Genomic DNA, 11,130 nt, shown 5'->3' with positions numbered 1-11,130 from the left:
CACAAGCACTCTGGAAAAAAACCCACAACCACCAGGAATAATTCCCTGTCGAATCTAATAAAGGCTTAACTGTGAGAAAGTATAGATTGACACTGATAAAACCCATTTTCATAAGAATCCTCTGAAGCTGAACACTTGGAAACTAGTTTGGCCAAGCTGGACAGCGTGACACTCATGAAAGAAAACACAGCTTTTAGTGGCACAGAATTGGAACCCTGACTTTTTCTTTCTTTGTTTCTTGATTTAAATCAAACTCAGCACCATCTTAAACTAAAATTAGCCTCATCCCAAAGAATGCTGGGATTTCCCCCCTCTTTTTTCAGACAAAGCACAAACCACTAAAACCCTGGCATCATACAATCCAACAAGTCGAAAGGCGAAGAAGAAACAGTCGAGTTTAGAGAATAATAATTATAATAAAAAATCAAGTAAACACAACAATGAGAACCTAACATATTGCTTAGGGTTGGTAGCTTATTGAAAAAAAAACACAACTTTTTTAAGCGTAAATCCACGAGCGGTGTCTCACAGTCCCGTGTGCGTGAGGCTCCGAGAGGGGGGCAGATCTTGTAGGTTTTCCTCCATCAAACTTCAAAACAAAGCAGGAATGTATATCCATTCACAGGAAGAAAAAAAAAGAAGAAGGGATGAGGGGGAGGTGGAAAAAATACAGACCGACAAAAGTTTGGAGCAGTTCTGGTGCGCTCACGTTAAGACTCTGGCTACGATTGTGTTGGAGATGGACACCGTGGTGGGGGCTTTTGTTGTTTTGCTTGTTTTTTTTTTTAAACCCTCAGTATTTCCTCGTTCTCTGAGTGTGTGGGGGAGGGAGAATGTGGACGCCTGGCTGCCACCTCCACACGGGGTGGGACGGAGGGGGAGGCCCGGGGCCCCTCAGCGAGTTCAGGGAGTAAGCGGGGCACAAATCCCCGTCGTTGCCAACAACCAGCGACGGCGGGGAGGGGAAATTCGCCATCAGGCTGAAAGGCATTTTTGCGGCCGGTGCTGCGGTACTGGCGCTGCTGCTGCGTTTGCGTCTGCTCGATAAATCCTCCGTGGACGCCTCCTGACGAGAAGAGGAAGAGGAGCATGAAGAAGAAGAAGAAGAAGAAGAGGAAGAAGAAGAAGAAGAAGAAGAAGAAAGGAGGAGGAGGAGGAGGAGGAGAAAAGAAGAAGACAGGGCAGCCTTGTTGACCCTGGGCACGTTTTGTTTTGTTTGCAACCTGGAAACTCGGGCTTTCTTGTTCCCCAGCACCGCAGCCTTCCAGGTTTTGTGTCTGTGCCCCCCCTCCTCGGTGCACGATGCGTCCTGGGTGCTGCTGCATTCCTGAGGGCCACATGGGGACCTGGGGGCCACATCAGGGCTCTTATCTGTGGCTTTAATCCCGCTATTGAAAAAGTCCCCATGCTTGATGAGGGCACCGCTGATATGCAGGCCATAGCTGCTCTCCGCTTTATTGTCTCCTTTACATTTGACTACAGAGGCCTGGCTCTGGTATTCATATTCATCACAGCTTTCCTCCACTTTAACTTTCACATTGTGGAGGTTGAAGGGAGGTGTCCTGGCCGCCCTGCCGCTGTCCGAGTGGGGGGCGGCGGTCACAGGGGCCTCCTCCGTCTCGGTCTTTATTTTCCTCAGTGGGGTTGGCAGTTTTAAGGTGGTGACTTTCGCCTCCCTTTTATCGGCACATTTGGGAAACATGTCCTGGTCACACTGTGCGCTGAGTCCCGGGGGGCATTTGATGGGATACCCGGGTGTCCTGCGTGTGGGGTGAAAGGCCTTGCTCCGGGTGAGTCCCGGTGAATAGGAGGGCAGCTCCACATCAGGATCAGCATCACACGCCTTTTCCCTTTTGAAGCTCTCGCCCACAGCTGAGTTAAATTTTGGTGGCTGTATGGGTCCCAGGTCCTTTCTGGATTCACTGCAAATAAATTCACATTTTTGCCTTTTCTCCTGTCTGCTGTCTCCCGTGTGTGGGGGGGCAACATTGTGTGTCCTGTGCTGCTTCTCGTTGTTGTAGTGAAACGTGGGCTGCAGGACCAAAGGTGCTTTACTAGTGGTGACGCTTTTGGAGAGAGACCCGACCCGGGCGCGTCTGAACCGGATGCTCTGCACCGAGACCCGGCTCGAAACCGAGCTGGAGTCGGACTGAGAGGAGCTCTCCTCTTCTTCGGAGCTGACCTCTGAACTCTCCGACTGGGTGTCATCCTCATCCTCTTCCTCTTCCTCCTCGGAGCTCCCGGAGTTGCTGGTGGTGGAGAAGCCCGACCCAAAATCCGAGTCGGGGTACGCCCGGTCCGAGTAGGTGCTGGACTCGGTGTCGCTGCTGTAGCTCTCCGGGAAAGTCTGCTCCTGGTGCTGGTGCTGCTGCTGGTGGTGGTGATGGTGCTGGGGTCTGGGGTGGAGATAGAAATCCTGGCCGAGGTGGAAAGCACCGAAAGAGGTCCCGTGGCTGCCGGTTGGTTTGGGTTGCACGAGCAGCACCGGCGGTACGTGGTGGTGCGCGTGCCTGCTCCTGCTCCACGAGTGCCTCGCGCTGTCCTTGCCGCCGCCCCCCTCGCGCCTCCTCTTCCTCTTGTGAAGTAGGTCGCCGGCGGAGCGCGAGAGCCTGGACTGAGCAGCTATGGCGGACTGGAGCACCACGGGCTGCCGGCTCACCGCGCTCCGGTAAAACGAGTGCCTTTGGCTCAAAGTAACGCAGTTCCCTGTTATTTTAGATGTTTCATAGTTTTTAAAGTGTTTGTGACCGGATTTAGTCGCCGCACGGAAATCCCGTCCGTGGGTTTTGTGGTAAAATTGAGGTAGTTTGGAGTCGGTAAGGCAGGGAGCCAGCTCTCTCCGCCTGGCCGCCTTGCTGTGGAGCGCGAGAGTCTCCGGGACGCCGTGCAAACTGAACCAAACTTTCTCCCTCCACAGCTCGGCGGAGTCGGCGCTGAGCAGCCCCGGGGACGCGTCCACCTCCCCGGGGGGAAGCGGCGCTTTTGCTTTCCTTTTGTTGGACTTCAACACCCGCTCCGTCTTGCAGGAGAAGTACAGAGCCTCCACGTCCTCCCGCGATATCAGCGTGCACTTCGCGGCGTGGAAAGCTATTGAGTTTATTGCCTTGAGCTTGCGCAGCTCCTCCAGGTCGCAGTGGTGCTTCTTCACCTTCAGGTGGTCCATGCGCTTGTGCACCGTGGTCCGAGGGATGTTCTTCAGCAGGTCGGTGAAGACCTGGGACAAAGCAAACATTTGCTTGCCTTGGATGAGCAGGTATCCCAGTCTCACCCCTTGCATTTCCTCAAAACCACACTCCAGGTCTCCCATGTTTCATACAACAGCTCCAATGTATTTAATCCATGTACAGTCACTCTCAGTAATGCTGTGGATTTACGCGCAAATGGCATGGGGGTCGTGAGCTCAAGACATCCTGCTCATACCTTTAATCCACACTGCTGCTGCTGCTGCTGCGTCATGAAAATGTAAACTTTGACATGCGGAGTTAAAAGGAGCTGCCGGTGTCTCATAGGTCGAACGAGCCGACAGCATCCACTCGTCGCCTCTTGCCCCGCACCGGCATGGTGGAGGAATGCCGATCCACGGATGCGTCCACCAAGCCGGGGGGCTGCTCCTCTGCTACCTGCCTCTGCAGCCGGCTCCACTCCCCTCTGGTCGGCAGCAGGACGGAGGGGTAGGTGTACACCACTGCCTCAGCCAGAGGGATAAAATAGGGAGAGAGGAGAGTGAGAGAGAGAAGAGGGAGGGAGGGAGCTGTGAGGGTGGAGGGGAGGGAGAAAGAGAGAGAGAGAGAGAGAGAGAGAGAGAGAGAGAGAGAGAGAGAGAGAGAGAGAGAGAGAGAGAAAGGGAATAACAGCTAAAATGCAGCTGCTATTCTGGCTGCTGGTTGAGCCACAAATAAAATGACACAGAGGGGAGGTGCGCCAGTCTGGAGACACCTTCATCAATTAATGCCCCCGAAGTAGACGCCCATTGGACGATGCTGACAGGTGATGCAATAAAAATGGATACCCCCACCACCACCCCTACACACACACACACACACACACACACACACACCACTACAATAGTTCACAATTGTGCCCCCACTCTCCGCTGTTTAAGTAAATGATACAGTTATTGCAAGTTCATATATCAAAAGCTAAATAAAGACCTGATAATAAAACTGAATCCCCCCAGTTATTTGCGTGTAAAGTAAAGCCGAGCCTGCAAAGAGTCGTGATTATAGACCGGAGTGTGTTTTTGCTGTTATTCCCCTTTGGTCCACATCAACATGCATGCAGGTCGTGCATGGTCCTGTACGCAGTGGGGTTGCATGTGCTGGTGAAATGCACGCTCCACGTATTTCAGACGGTCCCGTGAGTGTGTGTGTGTGTGAGTGTGTGTGTGTGTGTGAGGGAAGTCAGCACCGTTTAAAACAAAGATATTTGCTTTTTTACACTCGGGGAGCTGCTGTTCCACGTCCACGCTGCTGTTGTTCCTCTGACCAAGACTCAACTCTTCTGCTTTAGTTTTCTCCATATGAATTCTTCCTCGTTGGTTGCCTATACACTGACCTACTTATACAGACTATGTAGGTCTATTTGTCTGGCTACACCATAATGAATTAATCGGCATTCGCAATTTTTTTTCTCCCCCACCTTTTCCCTTTACATAATTTATCTCGTGTGTGTGTGTAAAAATAATTTGAGACATGCGGTACAATTCAGGGTGTTGCCCTGCTAATATGTATTTACGCATACAATTGTTATAGTTGGAATTGTAAGTGTGTATAGAGCGAAATATATTAAGTTAATGTAAATTTAGTGGAGTCATTGTAAAGCGTTAAATCCCTGTTAACCCCCCCACCCTGGTAAAACCATGAGAACAGTGATTGGACCAAACTAAATGTGCAGAGTCAGGGTTGCTTTTCCCACATGATTTTCGAGACAATGTGAGCACACATCCAATCAACGAGTTGTCGCTTAAAAATACATTTATAACTCGAAATCTTGGAGCGATAATTAGAAAAGAAAACACACAGTATATTATATTAAATATGAAATTGATATCGTAATGATATTATGAATAGGGGTGTTGTTACTATCAACGTGTTGCAACATGGAGGAGCAGGAGCCTGCATTGGTTATTGTGGGATTACCGAACATGTCACTCTGCATGTGGGCGAATTTATTTCTAGAGATCTTTTTTGTGTGTGTATATGTGTTTGTCCTGTTCACGTGTACACATTTAAATGATGCGCAAGGTACGCACACAAACACACTCACACATACACGCATACGCACTCACACACACAAGCATGATTTCCAAGGAAAATTAAAGTATGAACATGCAAACACATATACACAAAAAGACGCGCAATTAGAACGCATGGGCACATCTAATTGACACACGCAAACACACACACACTCACGCAAACACAAGCAAGATTTCCATGGAACATACACATGCAAACACAAGCATGACACATAAGTACACAAAGAAAGACACGCGCAATCTGAACGCACGCGCACATCATATCGACACAAGCACGAACACACGAAAAATAATTTGAATTCACGCACACATTTTATTGGCACGCGCACGCACACACGACGAGAGTATTTGAAGGCACGCGCAAACCTTACCGATGCACGCACACGTCTAAATACATAATTGAATGCACACGCAAATCGTATGGAAATACGCATGCACACACGCACGTATAGGGGGAAACACGCGCAATTTGACCCCCCACACACACACACATAGCATATTGACATACACGCACACACACGTGCACATAAGCTACACGGACACGCAGAGGAACCACAGGCTGAGAGCACCACCCACACTGCTGTCTAAATAATATGACTGTGTCCTATATAACATAGACTAATTGTTTGAATTAGCAGTAAGACTACGGAAGCCTGCTTTGACTGGTTATTGTGTTTCGCCCCTGAGCCACATTTTCCCAGCGTCATGTTCCGTCTTTATTCTCCATATAAAACCCGTGAATCCCCTGTGACCAGAGACTGGGCCGAGACAAAGACATGGACGTGCTCATCTCCACAAGACGATTTACTCATTTTATTTCTTATTTGTTTACCTCAGTGTTGACTAAATGTTGGCCAAGCGTTTACTACAGCTCCTCGCTGGAGAAATATCCTAAAAATACAAATCCCTAAAATGCTCCGATGAATGTGGACTAAACATTTGTTTTCCCCAGTTTTTTATGGTTAACACTTTTTTATGGTTAAGCTATTAAATTAGAGTGTATTGCCTCGTGGATGAAGTCATTGAGATATCTGAGGACTTACTTTGTATGAGCTTACTATATATTCGATAAGCCATGAAAGCCTGTTTTACACTGCGCAAGTTGCTTGAGGACATTCAGAGTTACACTCAGTGTTTTGTGTGTGTAAATATCAGTGTATGCAAGTCTTATCCACTGTCCAATCACTTTATTTATCTCCAGTATACCTCTGTCATCTGTCCTCCTCCACCGTTTGGCATACAACCTGCTCGGTTTGCAGCAGAACTCGCCTCTCACGCACTGCTCCGTGCACCCACCAGCGCAGAACACGTGGGGATTCACGGCAGCTCACTGAAGGTCCACATCCCCCGGGGGAGTATAACTCCCGTACAGTCACCGTGCACTGCAGGAACCCAGTCGATGCGCTGCTTCATCACCGGGTCCTGGCCACTGCACGTCTTCCACCGCTTCATGAATCTGGGTTTACAATACGTAACCAACTCATTGTTTTCTCTGACCACATCCAGTATGGCTGCATCCAAGGAAGTAAACATAAAGCAATCTAAACTTATTTTATCTCATTCTCTACTCTCTAAATTCTGCATTGATCCAAATTGAATCTTATGCACTTCTTAAATTACGCAAAGTTGTGAAAATTGCACAGACATTGTGGACCAAGACGTACCGTCAGGCAACTGTCATTGAGATAGATTAAACTATAGCTTAATAATATTAATGAATTTTATAACTTTCTTCAGGGTTTTGTCAAACATGTCTCTCAAATGTAGCCTGTTCTGATCTATCCGTTTTATTTTCTCCCACTCTGGTTCATACACTCAAATGCCCCACGCTGGCTCTGTTATCATTGTTTTTAAAATTCATGCTATCACCGCATCTCACGGTTTGAAACAATGACCAAATCATGTCATAATTTATGAATAAAAATAATCGTGTGTATTTACATATATTTGATTATTCCCAATTAAGATCGGGCCCTCTTTGTTATGCAGATTTGGGGATACGCCAGATGCCACAGGGCACTTATTCCCAATTCCCTCCTCCGGTCTCTCCCTCTCTGTCCTGCGCCTGGATGATGGCCGGATCCGGAGGGGAGGAGACGATGCAGAGCGGCCGAGAGAGAGAGCTCAAGCTCGGTGGAGGTTTCCTGCAACAGCCCGCTGAGTGCTGGTGATGCAGGTGAAAAAGCCTCGGACAAGCAGAGGTTGGATTTTGTGGTCTCATACAAGTGGTGGATATTCCAGTCCGCTTGATTTGTTGCCTGACCGAAGTTACAGTGCAAGGGTTGATATTCACTTTAATCTGAGGGATATGTTCATGGACACGAGTTAAGCCTGCGTCAGAGCCATTATAATTTAGGTTCAAGATAACAAGATAAGAAGTAATACAATAATCCCTAATGTAGCCCACATAGTATCAAAGAAGTAAAACAAATAGTACATTTAGTAAAAAGGACTCAATTGTGTATATATATATTACACACACACGCACACACACACTACTTAAAGTTATACTACAATAAAGTTATATTCATTAATTAAGATAGACAGGGGCTTGGAAGGGATGGAAGTCGGTTTACGGTAAGGAGAAGCACGCACGAGCACACACACGCACACACACACACACACACACACAATCTGAATCTATTGATGGAGGAATAAATACAAACTTTAACTTATACCTATAATTATACGAAATCTGCATCTCCAGCACGTGCAAGCACGCACACACATACACACGCACACCACCAGTTTTTGTGCAGTGTAACCAACATTTTAACTGGAGTGAATTTATTAAAAATGTAAATAAAGTAAAATGAAGAGTAAATCAGACCATGTAGTCCTTAATTTCTTTATGAAATGTGGATCCAAATGGACAAAGTTAATTCCGATAAATCAAACCACACACACACTTTACGCAGTAGCAACGTGGAAACCAGTTTCTTTCAGGTTTATTTAACTTGTTCATCTGGTGAATTTCATACATTTTTATGAGCTCGCTATCCGTAAAAGGAGAAAAAAAAATCTTTCGGTTCTCGCGACGAACTCTTCCAGTTCTCTAACACTCATCAAACCAAACGTGGTCCCTTTCTGCTCGTGCAGCCCCGCGGCTCGTTTGCGCAGTGAGTTTTATGGAGACACTTGGTCAAGGAGGCGCAGGCTCTCTCTTGTAAGAGCATTTAGACTTTTTATGACACAAACCCACTGGCCCATGCCAAAACAATGAATTCCTCTCTCTCTCTCCACCCCCCAGCAGCCCGGCAGAATGTGATTTTACATGCAATCCGAGCCTGAAGTGTGTGTGGACAGTGGTGGGGGGAGGGGCTCTCTTCACCTTTCACCCCGCCGTGTTGGAACTGTTTGTATTTTTTCCCTTCTTCTTCTTCTTGTTTTCCTGAATGTGGTTTAACTAAATGATCACGATGGTTTGGAAGCGTTGGGTTGTTCAGGTCATTTTCACTGAGTTCAGCTTTTCCACATTTCACACTTTTCCCACATCAGGAGTCTGTGATTCAAGATTCAAAGATCTCATTACACTCAGGTACAATGGGATTGCAAGAGGCTTCTCTCTTACAATTTTCATCTTGATATAAGATGCTTCACTCTAACAATTTTCTCCTAACATATATAGAAACATAAGCATGAAAAAGCAACATAACATAACTAAATACAGAAGATAGATTAAGGAAAATTAGCAAGATATAGAAGCAAGTATTTGACTGAATTAGAAACACCCTTAAACAAATAGAAGATTGCTGATCAATTATCCTCATCTTGGTCTTGGTCTGTGACAACATTCACAGTTCTTCAAAATACAGAATGTTAACTGTCTAAAACCCTGAGAAAGATGTGCAGAATATATAGAGATAAAATATATAATTTAATATATCTATAAAGCCTGGCATTGTAGCTATAGGGCAGGATGATATGGTCAAACATATTATCAAGATAAAAGTGTCCATATCAGATGATATCAATAATTATCACAATAAATGTCACAGTTCATATTTTTTGTGAAACACCTTGTAAAGTTTGTAATTCATATTTCTTTTAAGTTTAAAGGCTGGTTTTTGCTCCTGAGTGAAAGTTGTAGTTTAAAACTCATGAGCAGAAAATGAAACACACTTGATAAACAGCAAAACCTTTGATAAAACTGAGGTAGATCACTAATGTGTTTGCACAATGCATGATGAATATATTATTATATATCAAACCTTTGTTATGGCTATTGATTGAAAATTATATTGCGATAGTTATTGATATTGTTTTATTGCTCAGTCATATACAGCCTATAAACTGCCAGAATAATTATCACTCATGTAAATGTAATGAAGCATTTAGGTTAGAGCAAGTGAATAATGTTGACCTTAAAACTTACTGTATTAGTTGTATTTGTGCAGCAGGGAGAAGATGTGACTCGTGATTACACACAACTGGCACAAAAATTCAGACGTTTGAATCCAATAGACATTTGAAAACAGGAAAAAAGTGTAGTTGTGAAACACTGTTGTCCTTGTTTCAATGGCAAATGAAAGCTTAAAGAAAAATAGTCTGAATATGCTCCGCCAGACTGTGTGAAAATTGATCGAGCACATCACGCGACACATATTTTCCTGAACTTAACACATGTACATGCATACCATACATACAGTGGTAGACTGTTTATTTTATACATACAAGTAAAATATTCGGTACTAATTAATAAAGGGGAAAAAAGCATATGGCATCATTTGGAAAATGTATATAAAAAAAAGGCTTCAAAATAAAAGCCCTTTACTTACCTGTCAGCAGTTATTTGTTGAAGTGTAGTCTGTGAAAACAATCCTCTCAGACTGCTTTAGTTTTATGTTGAGTTCCCCATGCAGGCACATGCACGCGCCCACACACACACACACACACACAAAAGTTTAAGGAGAAAATTTGGTGTTTGCTGTGCACATTCTTTATGCTGCAGCCTTTTTTCTTACAAATGTCATAAAAATTGGCTCATGTAGAGATGGAGTTTGTTAGACAATCTATAGAACAACACTTGATGCAGTTCTTTAACATGAGGTAAAGATCCATCTTGCATGTAAGACTGTGGGTCTGAGCGTTGTCTTTCCTCATCCTGCACAGAGACCACAAAACTGCCCCAGCCAATACAAACATGCCCAAGACTCAACTGAGAGGGTCCTCTGACCTTTTACATTAAAAGTGCTGTGAGGACAAATTTTTAACAATTAAATGAAAACCAAAGACACAAGCACAGAGGAGACCACTCCACGGAAAAGCAAATTAAACTCTTGTTTTCCACACTTTCTAGAGTTCTTTAAAATGTGTGTACACTGGTAAATCAGTGAAATGAGAATGGCCACAATGAAATGTGTATTTCAAGGATGTTTTTTCAATATTTTTGTTTATTTCTGCTGCCTAGCCCAAGTCAAAACATTCTATTGTACATCACTGAAGATGATATCAGTCACTGAACCAGGCACGCTACTGTGTAGAACCCAGAGCCAACATTTTTTTTGAAAACCCCCGCAGGCGCCTCTGTCATACACCCAGCCCTGCAGGTTATTTGCATGGTGCAAAAATAATGTGCATGTGTCCAGCAGGTATCAATACGGATCATTATGTGGCTGAGACAAGGCCTAGGCTTATTTTTCCAAACAGATCCAGGCCAAAGGTAGAACCGCTGCTCCAGTGGATTTAAGAGAACCAAATCCAAGCACTACCAGATGGACATGTATGAACAACACAGCTCTGACAGGCAGAGAAGACTGTATGGCTATAACATACCTTGAATTATATAAAAGCTAAGAGTGCTGTATGTACTTTGAGGTCAGCACTAGCAATTGGGAGCAGACAGTGTCGCTGCAATTTTGCGTCTCAGAGAAAGC

The 11,130-nt window shown here is 45.1% G+C and overlaps 1 protein-coding gene across 1 annotated transcript in view; it reads right to left on the bottom strand.

The window, feature by feature from the left end:
- skida1 (SKI/DACH domain containing 1) overlaps positions 1-3,760 on the bottom strand; it is a 5,979-nt gene extending 2,219 nt beyond the window's left edge. The window contains exon 1 of the mRNA XM_035143034.2: positions 1-3,760. This exon is cut by the window's left edge and continues 2,219 nt beyond it. Within this exon, the coding sequence (XP_034998925.2) occupies positions 794-3,307 (2,514 nt within the window). The 5' untranslated portion in view covers positions 3,308-3,760 and the 3' untranslated portion in view covers positions 1-793.
- Positions 3,761-11,130: the final 7,370 nt, after the last annotated feature.

Source organism: Hippoglossus stenolepis, chromosome 19 (genome assembly GCF_022539355.2).
Source record: "Hippoglossus stenolepis isolate QCI-W04-F060 chromosome 19, HSTE1.2, whole genome shotgun sequence".
Taxonomy (NCBI): domain Eukaryota; kingdom Metazoa; phylum Chordata; class Actinopteri; order Pleuronectiformes; family Pleuronectidae; genus Hippoglossus; species Hippoglossus stenolepis.
Note: the sequence above shows the minus strand (reverse complement) of the source record. Positions and strands in the feature narration are given on the sequence as shown.